Source organism: Notothenia rossii (assembly GCF_949606895.1).
Source record: "Notothenia rossii genome assembly, chromosome: 3".
NCBI lineage: Eukaryota > Metazoa > Chordata > Actinopteri > Perciformes > Nototheniidae > Notothenia > Notothenia rossii.
This window is the reverse complement of record NC_136901.1, coordinates 60,697,038-60,721,151: the sequence shown is the minus strand read 5'-3', so window position 1 is coordinate 60,721,151 and position 24,114 is coordinate 60,697,038. Positions and strand designations below refer to the sequence as shown.

Genomic DNA, 24,114 nt, shown 5'->3' with positions numbered 1-24,114 from the left:
GAAGAACATTGAGATGGAGAGTTTCTGGTCCGAGCAGTGGGGCAACGCGTTCTTCAACGCAACACTGTCGAGGAACAGGTTTCGGGAAATCATGCGCTACCTGAGCTTTGATAAAAAGGAGACCCGCCGGTGCCGGTTGACCACCAACAAGTTTACGCACGTGAGGAAGGTGTGGGATCGTTTTGTCGAAAATTCTATCGCGTCCTACAGGCCAGGGTCCGACATCACTGTGGATGAACAGCTATTCCTGACCAAATCAAGATGTCCATTCACACAGTACATGCCCAACAAGCCGGACAAATTTGGCATCAAGTTTTGGCTGGCAGCTGATGTTGACAGCAAATACATGCTGAATGGCTTCCCTTACCTGGGAAAAGATGCCAGCAGGTCAGCAACACAACGGCTAGGAGAGTACGTGGTGCTGAGGCTGGTGGAGCCCTTTGTCGGTAAGGGAAGAAATATAACCACAGACAATTTCTTTACCGCCCTCCATCTCGCCAAAGCGCTTCTCGCGAAAAATACCAGCCTAGTGGGATCCATCAAGCGCAGCAAGCGGGAGCTCCTACCCTCTGTGCAGGGGAGATCTGAGCTGTGCAGCACCAAGGTGCTGAAGAGCGACAAAATGGTGCTCTCAGTCTACCAGTGCAAGCCGAGTAGAAACGTGACAATACTCAGCACGCAACACCAGCATGTGGCCATCTCCACAGAAAGAAAGAAAAAGCCAGAGACTGTAGAATACTACACCCACTCAAAAGTGGGGGTTGACGTGCTCGATCAAATGGCTCACCAATATTCGGTGAAAGGTAGGCTATTATGTTTTATTGTTATTATTATTATTATTATTATTATTATTTTAGGCCTATAGAAAACACTGCATTGGTCAATCGTTTTTACTAAATCCTATGTTTCTCTCAGGTGGCACGCGTAGATGGCCCGTTGCTGTCTTTTATAATGTCCTGGATCTCGCTGCCATCAATGCCTGGGTGCTGTACAGGAGCTGCATGAGCCAGGAGAACATACCGAGAAGGGACTTCATGCTCCAGCTGGCACACGAGCTGTGCGCTGAGTGGATGGCATCAAAAGCGCCACCACTTGCGGACCTGCCCTTCAGCGGTGCTGGTGCAGAAGAGCGCAGGAGAATGACCTGCATGGTGAAGGCGCACTGCATGCAGGATAAAACGTTCTGCAAATGTGTCAAGTGTGGGGATGCTGTGTGTGGCAAATGCACAGCCAAGGTGCTCAGTGTTTGCAACAATTGTGTTCGAGTGTTTGTGAAGCGTTGTGATCGATGTGTTCGTTCTTATTGTTCTTCTTCTCTGATGTTTTTTGTTATTTGTATACGTTCTGTGTTATCTGCTGTTCAATTATATAACAAATACATTATTATATTAATTTATATTATTGTCATGTTGTTTTTTTATGAGTAGAAGGCTATCAGAAGATATGAAGCATTTTTACCTTTACATAACACAAGCCTAACATCAAGCGTTTATTAGCGAGAGTGGGTAATATTTCTACCACAGAATATGCAGCGATCCTCGCGCTGTTGATTTCGCGCGTAAACATAAACATAACGTGTTGCTATAGCAACGCCTTTTGTCTACTGCTGTTCCTATAGATAGAGAGAGAGATAGATAGATAGATGGATAGATATATATATTTAGATATATAGATAGAGAGATAGGCAGATAGATAGTTATAGATAGATAGAGAGAGAGATAGAGATATATACCTAATATTGAGATATTACATTTAGTTATTTCTAAACGTGATTGGGTGATTATAGCGCCGTGCGCGAAAACTTGGCAACCCACTAGACGGCAGGAGTGTCAGCTAACATGGCAGCGGCTAGCTTTACTCCACAAATAGTCAAGTTTGGATACAAGGATTATTTTGTCGATGACGCTAATAAGAAGAGAACAGCGGTATGCAGGGTCTGCAGCATAAAGATCAGTGACAGGAACACCACAACATCCAACTTCATTCGTCACTACAAAAAAACCCACAGACAAAAAGGTGCGTGAATGTGTCGTATTAGCTAGAAAGCTAACGTTAAGTTTAAGCTACGTTAGACTTGGTTTCAAATCGATTAAGCATTGCAAAGAGAGGACAAAACGGTAAATGAACACTAGAAAACCGCCAAGGGATTCATTTTGACTAACCCCGATACTGACGGGCTGTCAGGAGAGAGAGAGAAAATCGTCCTTAGTTTATAAGAAAATTATGAAGAGGAACAAATTAAATGATTTGAAAATGATATCAATGTAGTTGCTGACGCTGTTGGCGGTTCTAGTGTTAACATACATTTAAATTAAATATGTGTAATTGCAAATGCCATATATGATTTTCTTATCTGGAATTCTGCCTTTTTGAACAGACCTTTTGAGTCCTAGCTATATTGTCTACCGTTCTGGGGTTAATATGAATCTAATATGATTGTCATCGGTCTAAATTCGATTTAAAATGATTAACTGTGTATGTAATGAAGATCATAGTGTGGGTTAAATCCATTTTCATAACCACTGTCTTTTAACTGATTTAAATGCGGAAACGGGGCTTATTCATCAGAATGTTGTATGACTTGACTTGACTTGTTTAACCTGAGCAATGACTTGACTTGTTTGACTCATCACAGTGACTTGGGACTTGCTTGGTACTTGTAGGTCAAGACTTGAGACTTGCTCATATAGGACTTACTCCCACCGCTGCTACGTACTGATATACACCTGGGGCCGTATTCACAAAGGATCTTAGGGCTAAAAGTAGCTCCTAACTGGCGAATTTAGGAGGAACTCCTAAACATAATGGGCGTGTCAGTCTTAAATGTAGGACTCCTAATTTTATTCACTAAGAGCAATTCACAAAGTATTTTAGGCCTAAAAGTAGCACCTAAGTTTAGGAGAGCTTAAAAGTCCTCTTGAGGACTCCTAACTCAGTAAGACCTATTCACAAAGAATCTGAAAATGGCTGCGAGACGAAATGTTTTGGAGACAATGGAAGACTGTGAATTGATCAAGAGCTAAATCTAACTTACCGCTAGGAGTGCTCCTAACTCGCGCTAAAACATTTGACTTAGGAGTTTTTTCTTAAAAGTTATTCACAAAGCCGCTGAGACCTACTCATACTAAGGATAAATCACTAAGAGTGAACTAAGAGTGACGCGCCGTTGTTATGGATTACGTCGATTCTCGTGCATGAGTTTAGAAGCGGTCAGTACGGTGATTGGTTGTTCAGAGCAGGCGGTCTCGGTGAAACTCATCCGCAACATCCCACAAACGAGCCCACTAAATCACCGAAAAACAAGGAAATAGCATAGGCTAGAAATGTATTCCGATCAAATAGTTATGGACAGTGCAGTTAGCAGAATACACGCATGATGACAAGTTTGTGCAGACCACGATAATGACGTTGTATATGCACGTTAAAGAGAGAGAGCAAACAATAAAAATACGTAAATTGCATTAAATCAAGGAGGCAATTAAAAGCACCCTGCAAACTATTATCCAATGAGCATATTTCCAGCACTTAAACACTTTCAATAACAGCTCATACCGCCATTCAAGTCCCCCTATCATGATGAATGAAAACAATCTGCGTGTTGATGGAATGTACTTTCTTTCTATTGACGAACACGTCCTCATCTTTTGATGGCGCAATTATTTTTATGTGCATCCCGTCAATAGCACCGACCACACCGGGCATACCTGCAATTGCCATGAAGTTGGCTTTGATCCTGTGTAGTTGTTGATTGTCCAAAGGAAACCGGATAAACTGTTGGATGATATGTGGTCTAGAGAGCGCGTTGATGGTTTGGTTTATGGCACGGCTGACTGATGGTTGCAATATCCCTAAATCGTCGGCATTGCAAAGTTGCATTTTCCCCGTTGCTAAATATCGTAGTGTTGCCAAACATTTTATTTCCGGACTAATCAGGTTATTCCTGTTAGTTGGGGATGTTATTGCATCCCGCTCTAATTCCACAACAAGTTTGATACCCTCACGATTTAGCCTATATCTCTTGATCAATTCACAGTCTTCCATTGTCTCCAAAACATTTCGTCTCGCAGCCGTTTTCAGATTCTTTGTGAATAGGTCTTACTGAGTTAGGAGTCCTCTCGAGGACTTTTAAGCTCTCCTAAACTTAGGTGCTACTTTTAGGCCTAAAATACTTTGTGAATTGCTCTTAGTGAATAAAATTAGGAGTCCTAAATTTAAGACTGACACGCCAATTATGTTTAGGAGTTTCTCCTAAATTCGCCAGTTAGGAGCTACTTTTAGCCCTAAGATCCTTTGTGAATACGGCCCCTGAACATCAGCAGTAGAGGACTCTTTAAAGTAGAGACACTACATACTGATAAACACCTGAACATCAGCAGGAGAGGACTCTTTAAAGTAGAGACACTACATACTGATAAACACCTGAACATCAGCAGAAATGAAAGTCCAATGTTGCTGGGATTTCCGGAGTTTTCAGTTTTACCATCATATGAAGAGGTTCAGACGATCTGGATCAGTAGTTGTGGTGAGAACATGTTATCAGAGCTATTAGATCACACACAAGATGCTTTAAAAAAGAATGCTCCTTTAGGTCTGAATTTAAGGGGTCGTAATGAGCCGAGAGCGAGTGTTGTGTTGACAAGAAGGCGACTTCACTCAGATCTCTCTGGCTTCTGTTATGAGAAGACAACTGTCTGCTTTGGTACACCTGCTATGAGTAGTTCACTGATATCATTTTAAAAGATTTCCGGGTATTTGAAGCTGCTAACAAGTGAAATTGCCAAATCCAAACACTTTGTTCACTACTTCTGGTTTGTTGGCTCTTTTTTTTTCTTTTTTCTGCTAGCGTGAGTTTCAGGCCGACACCTCAGGAAGCCTTCAACAGCAGTGTGTGAGCCGCAGTGTGTGAGCCGCAGCTGAGCAGCCATGTTGGTCACACATGACTGTGTTTGCTTGATGGGGTTTTATTGCCTCGAAAATGCCAAAGAACATGTCACAGCTAACCTTTTCAGTAAACGCACGTGTGTGTGTGTGTGTGTGTGTGTGTGTGTGTGTGTGTGTGCGTGTGCGCGTGCACGTGTGCGTGCGTGTGTGTACGTTCCCCAGCAGCTCCATGAAAAACAACAACGTTTCTTTGCAGCCCCCCTCAGGGAGCTAAAGTCACACAGAGTGACGGGGATACTTCGGTTTCAGACAGTGAACTCTGTTCTCTCATCCAGCTTTACAAAAACCTCTTGCGCTTAATTAACAATTTCTACTCAAACAGTTTTTTATCCTTGGTAAATGGAGGCTTTTAAAAACAGTTTTTTTATGTTGAACATTTTTTATTTGCAACCAAAGACATTCTTCATCTTTGATTTTTTTCAACAAATTTAAATGTTTAAGCCATTAGGAAAAACACACAAATTATTTGAAGGGAAGCGTGGTCAGGAGGGCCCGCTGTGACAGACACACACACGTACATGCACGCAAAGTCTGAAAACAGGATCTTTGTTATTTCTTCTTGTATATGCTCCCAAGGCTGTTTAATGGTGTTTGCAGCTGCTCTGAGTAGCTCTCCTGTATGGATCTTCCTTGAAAAAGTTTCTGTGTGTGTGTGTGTGTGTGTGTGTGTGTGTGTGTGTGTGTGTGTGTGTGTGTGTGTGTGTGTGTGTGTGTGTGTGTGTGTGTGTGTGTGTGTGTGTGTGTGTGTGTGTGTGTGTGTGTGTGTGTGTGTGTGTGTGTGTGTGTGTTTGTGTTTGTGTTTGTGTGTGTGTGCAGGGGCGCCGTAAGGGGGTGAAAAGTTAGGACGATTCTAAGGGCCCGTGACTGACGGGGGCTCCAAAATGTTTAGAACATTAAGAAAAAAAATGTAAGTAACCTTTCATCAATCCTCAATAATTAACATTAATAGAACGTTATATTGATAAAGTACTCACTAAACTTACGATTAATTTAACTTATTTTCTTCCAAAAGTTAATTATCCAAAGCCTCTGTACACCCCCTTCTATTTACATGTAATGGTTTGTTCCTGTCTCCAAACGCGGTGCGGCACCGGCACTTGCAGAGAGTGAAAACATGTGAGGAGGAATGCTAGTACTTAGCCTACACTTGTGTTGTACCATGTCTCAACGACTCAAAAAGTCAGGCTCTAAGAAAAGAAGAGAAAGGAGAGAAAGACAAGAGAGAGGGACAAAAGGGCGACAGTATGTCACCCAGTTTTACACAAAAAAAGGTGTGGTCCATGAGTGGTGGAAATTATTCTGTTAGCTAATGTTTTGTTTTTACTAAGCTGACATTAAGTAGACTACTGTTAATATCTTTACAGAAAATTCTGAGGTTTTTCATTTCACTGCTCTTTTAGCTGACATTTAAAGGTAGGGTAGGTAATTCACTTCAGAAACACTTTTTGTTATATTCCATGGAATGCTCTTAACATCCCAATAACAATGAATATATTAAATGCTTTGACAATATATACATACAAACATTTCATCTGTGGAAGCCTTGGCGCAGCCTGTAAAAAGCACGACCAATCATCTGAGCCGGCCCAGCTAAAATAATTGGATGGCCTACCTGCCTGTCAGCCTTCCAACTGTGCACAAACTTATATCGTGCCCTCATTGGTCATGTGTGCGTTTGTGTGTGTTGGAGGAGGGGCTCTGTAAGGAAGTCTGAAGGAAGGGGCAGATTTTTTTCGGTTGTGTACTTTCAGATTCTAGCGCACTCGAGCTGGTTTTTCCATTCTTACCTCCTTACCATTAATAAATGCAGGCACATTTTTAGCGCCTATTCATACTAAATCAGTTGTCCCTCCCCCTGGTGCCAGGACCAACAGATCCATCTCTAAGCTCAGCAGCCCTGTCCCCCCATAATGCTGAACCTGAACCACCTTTTCTCCCAACTGAAGGAGGTGAGCAGCATTGTGTTGAATGACATGCCACTTAACATATTTGAAGGGAGACTATATATATATATATATATATATATATATATATATATATATCTATAACAACTAAAAGCTAACATCTAATTTTAATTATACATTTCAAACACAGTATTTTCCCACATAGCCAATGATCTATATAAAACAAAAAACTGCTTTTAGTCTATTTGGATGATGGACAGTTTGAAGCGTTGAGTGAGTCTGTATTAGGTAAACTACATGTTAATCACCGACATTTTGGTTATGATATTAATACTAGGGCCGGGACTTTAACGCGTTAATTAAGATTAATTAATTACACAAAAATTAACGCGTTAAAAAAATTAACGCATTTTAATCGCACTTATTTTTGCACCGCGGAACGTTTCTCACTGGATGAGTTTCAGGGGTACCGATTATATTGGAGCACCAACTAACGTTCATGACTTCAGACAACAACAAACCACAGTACAATAGTCAAACATGAACGAAGAAGCTAATGAGACCGCTTTGGTTGGCCCCGTGGATGGGACATTTTGTTTTAAAAAACGGACGGATGGAAGCATCGATAAGAGCACGGTTGTTTGTAAATTATGCAAAAAGGAATTTGCATATCACCGCAGCACATCAAGCCTCAAGTATCACCTCAATGCAAAACATATAGCAGCTAGCGTGGAAGCTAGCGTGGACGTTAGCCCGACTCGGAGTACAAGGACCCACACCCAATTCGCGTTGATCAAACAGTGGCCTATGCAACAGAGAGATTTTATTTTTCATCAGGATATTGGAAGAATAGGAGGGATTGAGGTCAATCACTGGCACTTTTTATTTTTATTTTAAATGGTACACTTTATGTTGAACTATTTATTATGTTGTTGGTGCAACTGGCACTTTATGTTGAACTGTTTATTGTTTTGGCCAAGGTTATTGAAAGAGTTGGACTGAAATGTATTAGATTTTTTAAATCAACTGTTGGTAAATCAACAAAGTCTGTTATGGTCTCTGAAGCAACAGAGAGATGTTTTCTAATCGTCAGGGTTTCCAATGTTCTGAATGTACTTGAAAGTATTGTGTTTTACTTAAAAAACTAAGTGTTATAGTTTACAGAAGGTCTACCTACCTATAGGCTACCTGAATCTCTGAAATGTACTATATTCCTAAATATGCTATTGCTACACTTTATAACAAAAATTGCACTTTTCTGTTGGTCTTGGTTAAGTACCACCTTGAAAAAAATAAACAATGCTTTGTTGCTTAAGCTTATGTATTCAGTCATTATTCAATGGTATACTAAAATCCATGTGAAAAAAATTGCTTCTCACTGTTCTCAGGTCAAATATTTATATGTGATTTAAAATGCGATCAATTTCGATTCATTAATTACAAAGCCTCTAATTAATTAGATTATTTTTTTTAATCGAGTCCCGGCCCTAATTAATACTAATGTTATTATATTAAAGCAGGGGTGGGGAACCTCCGGCCCCCGGGCCGTATACGGACCGCTAGACCATTTGGTACGGCCCTCGAGGTAATTTATAAACAAAGTGGCCTGTGCCTGGTGGTTGGGCCCAATGTGATATATTTTCATGGGGCCCAAAATCCCTGGCAGCGCCCCTGTGTGTGTGTGTGTGTGTGTGTGTGTGTGTGTGTGTGTGTGTGTGTGTGTGTGTGTGTGTGTGTGTGTGTGTGTGTGTGTGTGTGTGTGTGTGTGTGTGTGTGTGTGTGTGTGTGTGTGTGTGTGTGTGTGTGTGTGTGTGTGTGTGTGTGTGTCCTAGGGGTTTAATGTATGTTGTGGCGGACGTACGCCAACAACATTGTCCCACCTCTCAGAATGTGAAATAAGGTAAAAACTGAATTCCAAGGGCCATTAGTTGGCATTGACAGAGATGAAGGGTCTGCAACCTCTTTGACCAAAAGAGCAATTTTTCCCCCAACATTTTTTGTCTGGAGCCGCAAAACATATTTGATAGCTTATAAAGTTGTATATAATGTTATATCATAGACAACAACGACAGTTTTTTTGCATTTATTATTTATGACATTATAAAATTGTATAAGAAATAAAGAACTCTTATAAGGAGAATACAAAAAAAATACACAGGCCTACTTTAAAATAAATCAACACAGCACTTGGGGAGTCCTCTGCACATTTGAAGGAAATAAATACAATTACATTTGGGCAGGATGAACATGAATGACTCCGTCCACTCAGGGTTAAAAGCTCTGTTCTCACTGTCCACTTTCCTCTTCTTGGAGAGCGCCATGTGTAATTATTTGTCTCTCCCTGTCTGCCGCTAACACGCCTGTTCACTCTCCTCTCCGCTTCTCTCCCTGTATCGCTAATTATTGTCTTCACTCACTTTCCTCTCCGCTTCTCTCTGCCGCGCTCTCATCTCTTCTTCTGTGTTTTTTCTCCCTGTATCGCTCTCTCGTCTCTTTCATCCCCTGTCGGCGGCGGTTAAAATAGAATTGCCCCGTCAAAATTGAAATCCCTATTAATGTATTGATTATAGGTCCGGGTCCGTATAGGTCGCCGCCTGTTGCCGACCCCTGCTGTAAACCTTTCTGTGAATTTACTAAGACTGATTGGGTTGAGTTAGCTATTTAATTGAGTGTTTAAGTAGCCATGTTCTTTTTAAGCAGAGGGTATGGGGTAAGCTTCAAAAGGTTCAAAGGGCTTTATTATCATATGCAGTAGCTACAGTGTGGATATGGGAATTTATATTAACTCTTATTTGTTATGGTCAAAGTATGACTACAAGTAAGGAAGCTCAGTTTATAACATTTTGCTTTTTTCCAAACAGGAAGTACACCTGATTAAATAAGTGGGTTCTACAGGCTCAAACTATCAATTCTCCTGAAAAACACATTTAGAATAAGAATATTAATCATTGAAATTGAGTACGTTTGAAAATATATATAAATATTATACAGTAACATTTGATTCCAATGTATTTTATCTAAATGTTGACTTAAAAACTGGAGACTGAAGAGGTTTTTCACATACTGCCAATAATTGGGGCAAAAAAGTATTTAATCAGCCACCAATTGTGCAAGTTCGAGAGGCCTGTAATTTTCATCCTAGGTATACCAAAGTATTGAGATGAACTTTTGTTATTGACCAAATACTTATTTTCCACCATCATTTGCAAATAAATTCTTTTAAAATCAGACAATGTGATTTTCTGGATTTTTTTCTTTCTCATTTTGTCTCTCATAGTTGAGGTATACCTAGGATGACAATTACAGGCCTCTCTCATCTTTTTAAGTGGGAGAACTTGCACAATTGGTGGCTGACTAAATACCTTTTTGCCCCACTGTACTTACCTTTAGATAATAGAGATATTCACGTACAAACAGAACAGCAGACACATTTTAACACAAATCAGGCAGAACATTTACCTGGTTCTCTTTAATCAGCTCCTCTGCAGACTCTTCCAGAAGCTCCACCAGGCGGGAGGGCGGCTTCCGTCTAACTTCAACGTGGTGCTGTTTAACAGACATGTCAATTATTGTAGCGAACACACATTACTGTAAGTACAGAAAGATAGACAAAGATTAGACCTTAACACTAGAACCGCCAGAGGTCGCTGTATACCTAAAACCGCCAATGGGTAAAGTTTACCCGCTATTGATTTCCAAGGTACAATGTACCATACAGAACAGTGAGTTTTGATCGCACAGGGATGAAATGTATACCAATATAATCTGTGGACTTTCAGCTTTTCATATTATATAGTTTGTACAGATAGCATGAAGTATAAAATATCGCTACAGTGCTGATTTAAATGCTTGGTGTTAGACTTGTGTTTTGTTTAGGTATATATCTCTATCTCTCTCTCTATCTATCTATAACTATCTATTTGTCTATCTCTCTATCTATATATCTATCTATCTATATATATATATATATATATCCATCTATCTATCTATCTCTCTCTCTATCTATAGGAACAGCAGTAGACAAAAGGCGTTGTTATAGCAACACGTCATGTTTATGTTTACACGCGAAATCAACAGCGCGAGGATCGCTGCATATTCTGTGGTAGAAATATTACCCACTCTCGCTAATAAACGCTTGATGTTAGGCTTGTGTTTCGTAAAGGTAAAAATGCTTCATATCGTCTGATAGCCTTCTACTCATAAAAAAAAAAAAACATGACAATAATATAAATTAATATAATAATGTATTTGTTATATAATTGAACAGCAGATAACACAGAACGTATACAAATAACGAAGAACAATAAGAACGAACACATCGATCACAACGCTTCACAAACACTCGAACACAATTGTTGCAAACACTGAGCACCTTGGCTGTGCATTTGCCACACACAGCATCCCCACACTTGACACATTTGCAGAACGTTTTATTCTGCATGCAGTGCGCCTTCACCATGCAGGTCATTCTCCTGTCCTCTTCTGCACCAGCACCGCTGAAAGGCAGGTCCGCAAGTCTTGGCGCTTTTGATGGTATCCACTCAGCGCGCAGCTCGTGTGCCAGCTGGAGCATGAAGTCCCTTCTCGGTATGTTCTCCTGGCTCATGCAGCTCCTGTACAGCACCCAGGCATTGATGGCAGCGAGATCCAGCATATTATAAAAGACAGCAACGGGCCATCTACGCGTGCCACCTGAGAGAAACATAGGATTTAGTAAAAACGATTGACCAATGCAGTGTTTTCTATAGGCCTAAAATAATAATAATAATAATAATAATAATAACAATAACAATAACAGCCTACCTTTCACCGAATATTGGCGAGCCATTTGATCGAGCACGTCAACCCCCACTTTTGAGTGGTTGTAGTATTCCACAGTCTCTGGCTTTTTCTTTCTTTCTGTGGAGATGGCCACATGCTGGTGTTGCGTGCTGAGTATTGTCACGTTTCTCCTCGGCTTGCACTGGTAGACTGAGAGCACCATTTTGTCGCTCTTCAGCACCTTGGTGCTGCACAGCTCAGATCTCCCTTGCACAGAGGGTGGGAGCTCCCGCTTGTTGCGCTTGATGGTTCCCACTAGGCTGGTATCTTTGGCGAGAAGCGCTTTGGCGAGAGGGAGGGAGGTAATGAAATTGTCTGTGGTTATATTTCTTCCCTTACCGACAAAGGGCTCCACCAGCCTCAGCACCACGTACTCTCCTAGCCGTTGTGTTGCTGGCCTGCTGGCATCTTTTCCCAGGTAAGGGAAGCCATTCAGCATGTATTTGCTGTCAACATCAGCTGCCAGCCAAAACTTGATGCCAAATTTGTCCGGCTTGTTGGGCATGTACTGTGTGAATGGACATCTTGATTTGGTCGGGAATAGCTGTTCATCCACAGTGATGTCGGACCCTGGCCTGTAGGACGCGATAGAATTTTCGACAAAACGATCCCACACCTTCCTCACGTGCGTAAACTTGTCGGTGGTCAACCGGCACCGGCGGGTCTCCTTTTTATCAAAGCGCAGGTAGCGCATGATTTCCCGAAACCTGTTCCTCGACAGTATTGCGTTGAAGAACGCGTTGCCCCACTGCTCGGACCAGAAACTCTCCATCTCAATGTTCTTCCCACAATATGCAGCTCTCACATAGAGAATCGCAATAAAGGCCTTCAGCTCCATAATAGAGACTCCCCAGGTGGCTCTGTCTTTCCGCGCTTCAGCAATTTTGCAATCACGGATTTCCTCCAACATTACATTATCACACAGACACATAAATGCTGTGAGTTTGTCAGTAATGTTGTGACGTGCGTGTGGTGTGGGGCCAGCAGACTCCGTGAGGATGTTCTGTATCTGCCGTCTCCCTGCACCTCCGCAATGCTCCATGACCGTCCACACTGTGCCATCTTTCCCGATCTCTTGGGCTGGTGACGGCTCAGTGGCATACACTAAATAGGAGAGAGGAAAACACTACTTTATACTAAAGTATATTTCATTAATATTTATTTGATAATATTACATCCTCGAAAGGCAATGAAAAGATCATTTGTAAAAAGAAAAGGCTTTATCTATATGCCTTGATATCTTATAGCCTACGATTTGAAGAAAAGTAGGAAATAAAAAAAAAGAATCATCATACCTTCTGTATGGGCTGGTACAGGAGGCCCATCTGCAAGCGGGGGATCAGGATGGGACGGCCTCACGTTCCGCGGAGGCTCAGGATCGCTGTCAGATGACCCATCAGAGGCAGAACAAACCCAGGACACATCACTCAGTCCTGATACTTCCCCACCATCAGACTCTGCTTCGCTCAGACGGTTTAGCAACGCTAGTGCCTCCTGTACGTTCATGAGTCTCTTTCTTTTGTCCATTTAGGAAATATAACCGGCTCTCTCTATCTATCTATATCTCTCTCTATCTATCTATCTATCTATCTATCTATCTATCTATCTATCTATTAATCTATATATATGTCTATCTCTCTATCTCTCTATCAATATATCTATCTATATCTCTCTCAATCTATCTATCTCTCAATCTCTCTCTCTATCTACAGCAGTAGACAAAAGGCGTTGCTATAGCAACACGTCATGTTTATGTTTACCCGCGAAATCAATAGCACGAGGAGCGCTGCATTTCTATGAGGTAAATATTACCCGCTGGCGGAAAAATAGGTATAAATAGCAATTTTTTCAATCTGACTTCATATTGACAATTTTTAACAACACAGGGTGTTACATAACACACTTTCAGGAAAAGCTACGGACTGGGAGACGTTAATATTTTATTGAAAAAAAGTTACAGACAATAAAAAAACAGCTGCAGGTCAAATTTACCCGTTGGCGGTTCTAGTGTTAAAGGTCCCATGTCATGGCCATTTCCACTGATCATAATTCCATTGTTGAGGTCTACTAGAATAGATTTATATTGTGCAATTTTCCAAACTCACATTGGTTTCTCATACAGCATCTCTGTAAACTACGTGTATTCACTGAATTTCACTCTCTGCCTTTAACGGCTCGTTGTAGCTCCAGTAGCTCCAGCCCCCACTCTCCCTGTGAGCACAGTGTGCTCTGATTGGTCGGGACGTTGTGAATCGCGCAACGCTCCGTGGAGGTGTTGTTTCCTTATTTAGCGATACACAGCGAAACACAGCCAAACTCACCCTGAGCACACACAAACCCACAGCCGAAGCAAAAACAATAAGTGTGGCTTGATATTGAGTAAGAAAAAGGTTGATAAACACTGTGAGAATGGGTCTGCAGAGAGAATTTTGCCGCGATACCAACTGTCTGTTATCAGCCTGCAGCCAGGGAGGAGAAATCAGCAGAGCTGCTTGCACTGAGTGTGTGTGTGAGGAAGTCCGTGGATTGGTCAATTTGGACCAATCAGCGGGGGCTTAACGTAACGGCTCCGCGGACGTAACGTAACGGCTCCACGGATTGGTCCATTTCGTTCCGGGTACGGTTGACATCATGCGTACCCGGAAGAATCAAAAAGACAATGACGTATCTCCAACAAGGCGTTTTGGGGAGGTATTTTCTGTGTTAGAGTTTTACTCGCTACAGGGTGTACTTTGAGGGTTTGTGACTCTGCAGACCGTTTACATGCATACAAACCTTCATAACACAGAAGGGGATGGGTAATAACCAGAAAAGCATGACATGGGACCTTTAACTTCAATTTAACGCGCTACAGAAGGAGGCACCAACAGTTCAACTTCCCAGTAGTCTTCCTGGATCACCCCTCTGGCCGCATCACAGACTGGCCCACAGAGCAGTGTCCATGGCAGTGAATTTGACATACCCTTCTTTTAGGAATCTGGTGCCGCTATCTGTCTCAGGAAATAAAAGCACACATGTGCATCACACACAGTTGGAAGCATGTGAGTGAACTGACGATTCCCACAGTAAAGGAAAACTCAGTTTGGCGACACACTGCTAACTACCGAGCAGGATTTGAAAATGTAGCGCGAACACCACCAACAAAAACCTCTTCTGAACTACTAGTGCGGTGCCCCACTTCCACATGTTTTATTCAAAACGGTGAATTTCGCCAACTGTTAACTAATTTGAAGCAACTACTAAACATTACATGTTGTGTGTGCCTCGTTCATGACAGCAGGCTAAATTAGCAAGCACGCTAACTAGCTAACTTGCTAAATTGCTAAGCTGAAACACTGACGTTAGCTAACATTTGTTTAAGCTAACGGGGATGTACAGAGTTAATAAAGTACAAAAATATACAGTACTTAAAATCCACGAGTATTCATATCAGAAGAGGGGCCATGCTCCCCTCTCTTTAACTGGACCCGTCTGCTTTTTTTCAAATGTCTGTACCGTGCGCAAACTCCTCTGACTTCATCGGGGGCGTCGCCCACTATTTACTCGCAGTGCCCAGGTACATTTTACTAGCTTTTCACAGGTTGTAGGTCAACACATTACTGTAGTTAACATTCACTTTGCGCTATGATTTAAATGTACTTATCAAAATGAAGATACAAAATTACTCCATAAATTCAAGTAACGCATTAAATAAAAGGAGAGATTTTGAGTAAATTATTAGTAATTTCTTCTATAATTTAAACACATAATCATAGTGTTATTTACTAGAGCATTTACTCGTTTTTATCAGTGTACTATATAAACATCGAAAGTGATTATTTGATAGAGATGATGTACCCGCCACCCCCCTCTCTCTCCCCCATAGTGAGGCGACCTGAGATCACCCCCGCCCTTCTTTGAATGTGAGACTTTCCATCCCAGCTGCCTGCTGTCTTAACCTGTTAAAATTACATTCCCAGAACAAATGACTATATCTTCACTTCTAAAAAGAGGTAAATTAATAATCTTTTTTCTTAAAGCAATGATAAACCTGTGAGTTGGCTGTAGGAAAGTCATAATCAATACAGAATTTTTTTATTTTAAAGTAAATTCAGATTGAACATAGTAAAACAATTTAAATTATAGTTTCCGTCCAAAAAAAACCTATTACTTATAGTGTAAAACAGCGGTCCCCAACCTTTTTTGCGCCACAGACCGTTTTAATGTCTAATGTCTAAATATAATAATGAACGTGAATCCACTGTGTACTCGTATGCAACTTTATTATCAGCCACCTCGTAACATCGTACCAACAACATAACATGAGTAACATCCCCTCTGCCCCCTAACACTCTCTGGTCGCTATGGTAACGTTTAAAAAAGCCTTCAAAATAAGATACAACACAATGGGAGACAATGACACCCGAAGTGTGTTGGTTATGTCCAGTCTACTCCGTAATTTTCTTTTTGGTTGCTGTCACTGCAGAAAATCCCGCTTCACACAAATAGAATGTCGGAAATGGCAACAGGGTTTTCAGTGCTGTTGTTGCGATCTCAGGGTATTCTGCCTTGACTTTAATCCAGAACACCGGCAGAGTTGTTGTCTGGAACATACTTTTAAGGCCGCCGTCATTTGCGATCTCCAGCAGTTCGTCTTCTTCTTGCATAGACATGCTTGATTCACCTGGTTTGTTGACAAATGGGTCGCGGATCCATTCCTTGGCAGTTCATGTGTCTTTTGCGGTTGGGAAGTAGCGCTCAAACTCTTTTAAAAGCAAAGACAGGTGATCATGCAACATCTGGGAGAATGAAAGCTCGGGCTCAGTCTATTCCAAAATCCCCACGAATGTTTGAAAAATGTCAAATATACCTCTGTTCACGCGCCGTCCCCACAAATCCAGTTTGGCTTTAAATGCAGCTACTTTATCTGCCAACTTGAAGAAAGTTGTCACAATTCCCCTGAAGTGACAGATTGAGTTAATTGAGCAGGTTGAATATGTCGCACAAGTAAGCGAGTTTTGTGAAGCATTCCTCATCACTGAAATGTGCTGCCAGCGGTGACTTTTTTTCTGAGAGAAATCTATGCAGCGGCTCTCGTAATTCAAACACTCTGGCCAGCGATCTCCCTCGGGATAACCATCTTATTTCTGTGTATAAGAGAAGGCGTCTGTGCTCCGCGTCCATCTCCTCACAAAGCTGCTCAAACAGGCACGAGTTAAGGGAGTGTGCTTTAATGTGGTTAATAACTTTAACGACATAATTCAATACACTGTTAAGTTCCGGTGGCATTTTTCTGCTAGCCAGCATTTCCCTGTGAATGACACAATGCGTAGACTCACATTCAGGTGCAACCTCCTTAATCCGAGTAGTTAAACCAGACAGCCGTCTGGTCATGGCAGCAGCTCCGTCTGTGCATATGCCGACACAAAATGACCATTTCATTTTTCCTGATATATAATCATCCAGCGACTTGAATAGTTCTGCGGCTGTGGTTTTGGTTGGCAACGATAGAGCACATAACATATCCTCATGCACATCCTCCTGATAAAGATATCGCACATAAACAAGTAGTATTGCCTTGTTGTCAATATCTGTAGACTCGTCAACCTGGAGTGCGTACCAGGGTGATGTATTAATCCTCTCCAACAATTGTGTCTCAATGTCCTCTGCTATTTTCTCAATGCACCGAGTGACGGTGCTAGCCGAAAGAGGCACCTGTGCTATCTTTTTAACTGCAGCCTCTCCTAGAAGTTCACGGCAAACGTCTTTAGTGGCGGGCAGGATAAATTCTTCACCAATGGTGAATGGCTTCTTAGCCTTAGCAATACGGTTAGCCACCAAGTATGATGCTCTCAGTGCACTCGCATTTGTTGATGTTGTGGCCCTCAGGAATTGCTTCTGTCCTTCTTGTTCATGCTTTTTTCTTTCAAAAGACTCCGAAGGCTTGTCTTTTAATGCAGGGTGCTTGGTCTCCAAGTGGCGAAGCAGTTTTGAAGGCTTCATTGCCTCATTAGTGAGCCGGTTGCCGCATATTATGCAGAGCGGGCTTGGTGCGCGGGCAGTGGCGGCTGGTGGAAAATATTTTTGGTGGGGCTATGGAAATGGTGACAAAACCATACTAGGGCATTTAAAATCAGGAGACTAAATACGAACATTGTGTGTGTGTGTGTGTGTGTGTGTGTGTGTGTGTGTGTGTGTGTGTGTGTGTGTGTGTGTGTGTGTGTGTGTGTGTGTGCGCAACACGTTCTCACTCCCAACCCGTCACATGTTGACGGACGGTCAGGGCCCCTCCCTGTCACCCTATGACGGACAGGGTACCCCTTGACCGTCAGGCTTCTACGGGCAGGGCATCCCATAGACCTTCATTGCGGACAGCGGACCCCTTGACCGTCAGGATTCTACGGGCAGGGCGTCCCATAGACCCTCATAGAACACGTGATCAACAACAATGGCCGACCTTTCCTTTTATTCTCGGTGGAAAATGCCTATTTTAAGGTTCATTGCTGGTTGCTGAGGTGGTTGCTATGGACGCTGCAACAGCTCCCCGTTCTCAGCTGAAGCGTATGGTTCGAGACGTCATTGCTCTTTATATATAGTTTATACAAAATGACAAAATGTAATTGTCATACTCTGTGATAGTTCTTGGCGACAGTTAGTCAAAAATAATAGGTTTATAGGCATTTCTTTCTCTTATGTGAAGTTGAGATGATGCATGCTGGGTACTGAATTATGCGCGTTCGGCACACACTTGTGACGTCATCTATACGCGACGATGTTAAAGCCCATTTGCGATCCTTCCAGCAGGTAAGAAACACCGTGAACATGTGCCTGAACTCGAGAAAATCATTCAATATTCAGCACAAACAGCCTTATGTCGGACCAATAAGACATTAGAGGTTTCTCAATACTCTAATTTCCCCTCCTCGACTCCTCGACCTCTCGGTCCTCCGGTTGTGACCCGGAAATGGATTTCAGCGCGCCATGTTGAAGGACATCTAATTTCTCTAAATGCACATCGAGGACCGAGCATCGAGGATCGAGGAGGCTCTCTGGAGGAGCTCTAACCGAGGAGACACTGATGGGTCCTCCACGGCTCTTCCGCGGATGCATTTCCGGGAACGGTGGAAGTGTTACGCACGGCCGGACTTATCTCAGCCAATGACAGCCCTGCATTTATCCCCTGGATATTATTTTAGTAACCGCTTGAACGGCGACGCAAGGTTTACAGTGAGAACAGCTGTGAGGTCCGTGCAGAAAGCAGAGCAGTGTGTATAATATATATCACTCAGTATAACAGGCCTACTCTCTTTATTTGCTGTAGTTTAGTAGATATCTACAAACAAAGAGTCAATATTTTGCTAAGACCATTTAGTGCTTCACATAATAAAATACACAACGGCTGCAGCCTGATTATGCTTTAGGAGCTGTAGGTGTGTGTGGTACAGTGTGTAGGTGTGTGTGTGTTGTACAATGCGTAGATGCGGCGGACAGACAGGTCTCAGTTGGTTTGGTGTCCTATGCTTACTTTTAATAGGCTACTTGTAAATACAACTTTTGGCCCGTCATTTCAATTCCCCATTTCAGCGACCAGAGAGAGAGGGGGGGGGGTATATCCAGTCTCTGATTATGTTACATTATTATGAGAGTGCTCTCATACTTGTTTGATTCTGTAATTGTATATATTTATATAAATATATGTGTGTGTGTGTGTGTATATGTCCGCATCTGTAGCCTGTTATTGTCTCATTATACCGCACTGTTAATGAATCAAAGTAAATATATAAGTGGTCATGAACACATCTGTCCAACAGACAGAGGGCTGCTGTGCCTCCTGTCATCATTGATGGACGTCTCTTTAAAATGACCGCTCAGAGGAGAGGAGTTCTCATTTCTCTAACCGCCTGCTGCTTCCCCTCCTCTCTCCTCGGTTCCCCTCCTCAGTCCTCCGCTCGCATCTCCTGTGGGCGGGACTAAGTATCGAGGATAGGAGTCGAGGAGGGGAAATTAGAGTATTGAAAAACCTCTATTGTTGGAACATTTACAAGTGCAGGGTAGTCGTTTTTTTGCCTGTAAATAATTTTAAGACATTCAACATAGTATAACTTGCTGCATCAAACGTGCAGAATGCTAGCTAGCTGCTACTAGCTGTTACACCTCTCAAAGCCACAGCCACTCTAAGTTTAACTTTATTTAAGAGGTGGCAAACGACTGACACCTGTTATTGCATGAAATAATATTTGTGATTGTTTAGGAATGTAGTTATTATGTGTCAGTTATGTGTTTTCAATGGGGTTAGAGTTGATTAAATGAATGACACAACAATAAAAACAATTAAATAATCATAAAAGTTCAGAAATATTCCTTCATGTTTATGACACTAATGCCAAGCCCCTTACATATTAGGTGACCTTTATTTGTCAGATATGATCTTACAGGTTACAGTCATAGGGAATTTCATGGTTTCCATTAACAATGTATTTCCAGTAACCTATGTTACCATAGCTCCAAACTGTCTTTTTGTAATCATGCTATGTTGATGTTGTTAATTATTTGATAAGATAACGCCACTGTAAAATGTAAGGTGTTCAATTCCTAATTGTTGTTTCTTCTCTCAACAGATTCTTCTGAGTTCTAAGTGAAAGCCAAACACCGTTATGAGCTATATCATCAATATGCATATATGCATCAATCCAAAGGCACTTTTAAGAGCCACGTCCCCGTTGTTTCCCTGTCCTTGCTGTTGTGAAATTGTCCTATCTCTGTTGCTGTCTGTGTATCTCTGTCTGTGTACCTGTGTATGTGTCTTATCTGTCATCTTTCTGTTGTTAGTCCATTTCTTTGTTTTTGTTTTTCTATACTTGTTTGTCATGACTCGACCTAAGTTCAGGCCCTGCCCAGCTTGCCAGACTCCAAATCAGGCGAGCAGGAAAACATGCAGCGCGCCCATTCACTCATTCATTTTGACTGACTTTATGAAGAAGATAGCAGGAAATGACGACAGAACAGTTCAAAAAGACATCTCACATCGTGTCAGATTTTGGTTATTTTGGGGAGGTCGAGATAAATCATATTGTTTGGTGGATGCAGTTTGAACCAGAGTAGCAGTATGGATCGGATCGTCACCAAAATAAATAAATAAGTGGTTCGAAGAAGGATAATGACAAAAAAAATACACATAGCCTTCTTCAGGCAGTGTGTTTGTACCGGGGACAGGAGACCCCCCCTTGATGAGAAACTTTAATAAATGATCGGGGAATCCCTCCGGAGTGGAGTCATGACGACTGGATCTGAATTATTTTTTTGTATTTGGGGGTTTGTGTCCCAGCTGTCGATCAGCTGCGTCTCCACTGCAGCCTGTGCATCTCACCCCCCCTGCAGCAACTCTATATCCAGCAGTTAAAGGAAATACAACTAATGTGTTGTGTTATATTAGCCGTACAATTTACCACATATGGTGCTCTCAGTTTCCATACCTCCTGTGTTTTACGAGCGACTTATCAAGTCTTGGCGAACGGCATAAAACATGATTAAATATGATAGTATATAAAACCATGCTCGTATCTACAACCTATAGAAATGCAAAACGGCGTCAGTTTAGACGTAATTCTGTCCTCCTGCTTACCGCATCATTTATGAGAAAACATTTCATAACATTAACACAACATATTTGAGGTGGTTTTAAATAACATATCTGTATTTATTTATTTCTCCCAGTTATGTTTTTGTGTGCACTGAGGGGTCTCAAACAGGCGTTTGTTTAATCATTTTAAGATTGGCTTTAATCAGCGTTTGAAAATGAATTCTTCATATATGATAAATGAGAGGTAACATTTTATTTATGGTATTATTTCCACATATTTCTCTCCATTCTTCCTTCTGCCAACGGTGTCGCAGTTTCTCGTCTCTCCTGTTGTTGTGCTTATTGCGTACGCATGGGTTAGAGTTTGCGTGGAGGACCGCACGTTTTCCCGTCAAGTTAGTATTTTATAAATCGCAAACATTGCGTAGAAACGGCGTACGCCATTTTTTTTTGCGTGTATCCCTTTATAAATGAGGCTCCAGGCCTTTGAAAATATAGACTTATTGTCAGATGTTACATCTTACAGTGATCGTATTTACCTCTTTGACCCCGTCTGATTGTGATGCTTAAATGTTGTAAATATTTTGTGAGAGCCCCACACAGTGTTTTTGGTCCAGAAAAAGAGCAACAATGCGTATTGTTCTTTGTAAAATAATGATTTTGTTGAAACAGCAGGTGTACCTTAGCCTTTGCATGCAAATAACAATTAATCTTACACAATGCAAGATACCTTCATGTTGCTTGTATAATAATCCAAAATAAACAGTATTAATGAGTTTAAGGTAGCGGGTCAAACTAATGTGTGTCAACTGCTTTTGTTCATTTCAGGTGCGGAAACTTGAGGCTCTAGGCTACAAGCCAATTCTATTTTATGGCAAGCCAAAAAGGCCTTCAAATAGGTGGGCTGCTGATGTAATAACCCATCTGCCCCCCCCTCCTAACAACATAAGGTTTTTGGACCAAATGCGGAGGGCTTATGAATACCTCTTGGCCAGTGGCGGCTGTTGGAAAATATTTTCGGTGGGGCTATGGAAATGGTGACAAAACCATACTAGGGCATTTAAAATCAGGAGACTAAATACGAACATTGTGTGTGTGTGTGTGTGTGTGTGTGTGTGTGTGTGTGTGTGTGTGTGTGTGTGTGTGTGTGTGTGTGTGTGTGTGTGTGTGTGTGTGTCATACTTGCCAACCCTCCCGATTTTTGCGGGACACTCCCGCATTTCTCCCGATTTCTGACAAAATCAGATTTACTCACGACTGTTTCCACTCGGACTTTAATACAGCTACACCATTGTTTGGTTTCTATGGCAGCGCGTCTCTTTAGCAGCGCGCGCAACTCAATGTCTGAGAGGGTGAGGAAGATGAAAACTGAACAAGAATCGACAACTCGACCCTCTGATCACTCCTTTCCTGCCCACACATATGCTCCATGGTGCCACAGGCATTGCCCTTACAACTACAATAAGCATGTAAATGTTAATCTACAGCTCCAGCGATCCACTAGCCCCGGAGTCTACACCTGCAGACAACTACTGTAGCGTCACCTCGGATACGAGTCCAAGCGACTTACAGACAGACTTACAGACACACAGGCCAGGGCGCTAAAAGGGTGCCCTTTGAGCATCAGATCTGACGACGCAGATTGGCTGAAATTATGTTTCGGCGGCATAGTTTACAGATAGCAACAGTCAGCTTGTTGGCTCCTGCTGCTCTGGCTGAGGGTTCTTTTCTACCGACCGGACGAGAGAGGGTAATGATCTAATGATACACACTGCGGCCAGGCAGGAAACATGTGACTTATCAGTAACTTTAGACATCGTAAAACAATTTTAAACGAGATTTTATTGTAGATTATACATTTGACTGATACCAACTATATAATATTTACCTTGTTCTTTAAAAATAAAAAATAAAAAAATATATTTTTGGGAAATATATTTTTGTATTTATTTTTTATTTTTAATGACATTCAAACATGTGGGAAGATATGGGCCGGCCGCCACTGCTCTTGGCAAAGGGTAAGAGTATTTTCTTTTTCAAAAGATTGTGTTAAAAGTGGGGTAGGTAAGAATGGAGAAAGCAGCTCGAGTGCGCTAAAATTTGAAAGCACGCAGCCGAAAAAATGTGCCCCTTCCTTCAGACTTCCTTACAGGGCCCCTCCTCCAACACACAGGAACGCACACATGACCAATGAGGGCACGAGATAAGTTATTGCACGAGATGGAAGGCTGACAGGCAGGTAGGCCATCCAGTTATTTTAGCCGGGCCGGCTCAGATGATTGGTCGTGCGTTTTACAGCACTACGGCTTCCACAGATGACATTTTTTTATGGATTTTTTGTCAAAGCACTTAAGATATTCATTGCTATCGGGATGTTAAGAACACTCCATGGAATATAACAGAAAGTGTTTCTGAAGTAAATGACCTACCCCACCTTTAAGTACATATATCAATAAAAAACCCACGTACATTTGACAACCTTTTTTTATTTTAACAAAAACTGTAAGTAAACCTGCATTACAGAGAGCTCCACTGACCATCAACTTGCATCTGAAACTCCCACAGCCGAGAAACCACAGACCGTTAGCAGAGAGCAGCAAGAGACCCTCAGTGCAGAGCAGCAAGAGAGACCAGCTCCAGAGCAACATCAGGCCCTCAGTGCAGAGCAGCAAGAGAGACCAGCTCCAGAGCAACATCAGGCCCTCAGTGCAGAGCAGCAAGAGAGACCAGCTCCAGAGCAGCAAGAGACCCTCAGTGCAGAGCAGCAAGAGAGACCAGCTCCAGAGCAACATCAGGCCCTCAGTGCAGAGCAGCAAGAGAGACCAGCTCCAGAGCAACATCAGGCCCTCAGTGCAGAGCAGCAAGAGAGACCAGCTCCAGAGCAACATC

The 24,114-nt window shown here is 42.0% G+C and overlaps 1 protein-coding gene and 1 long non-coding RNA gene across 2 annotated transcripts; one reads left to right on the top strand and one right to left on the bottom strand.

Moving 5' to 3' along the window:
• The first annotated feature begins 1,649 nt into the window (after positions 1-1,649).
• LOC307032544 lies at positions 1,650-6,891 on the top strand. Its single transcript, XR_013806297.1, has 3 exons — positions 1,650-2,016; positions 5,758-5,848; positions 6,807-6,891. It is a non-coding gene; the product is annotated as an uncharacterized lncRNA (long non-coding RNA).
• Positions 6,892-11,076: 4,185 nt separating this feature from the next.
• On the bottom strand, positions 11,077-19,620 carry LOC307032995 (piggyBac transposable element-derived protein 4-like; the record flags this gene model as incomplete). The annotated part of the gene is made up of 2 exons (XM_079671264.1): positions 11,649-19,620; positions 11,077-11,537 (listed from the first exon to the last, which is right to left on the bottom strand). The coding sequence occupies exons 1-2, from the start codon at positions 12,706-12,708 to the stop codon at positions 11,077-11,079; spliced, it is 1,521 nt and encodes a 506-aa protein (XP_079527390.1). The 5' UTR covers positions 12,709-19,620.
• Positions 19,621-24,114: the final 4,494 nt, after the last annotated feature.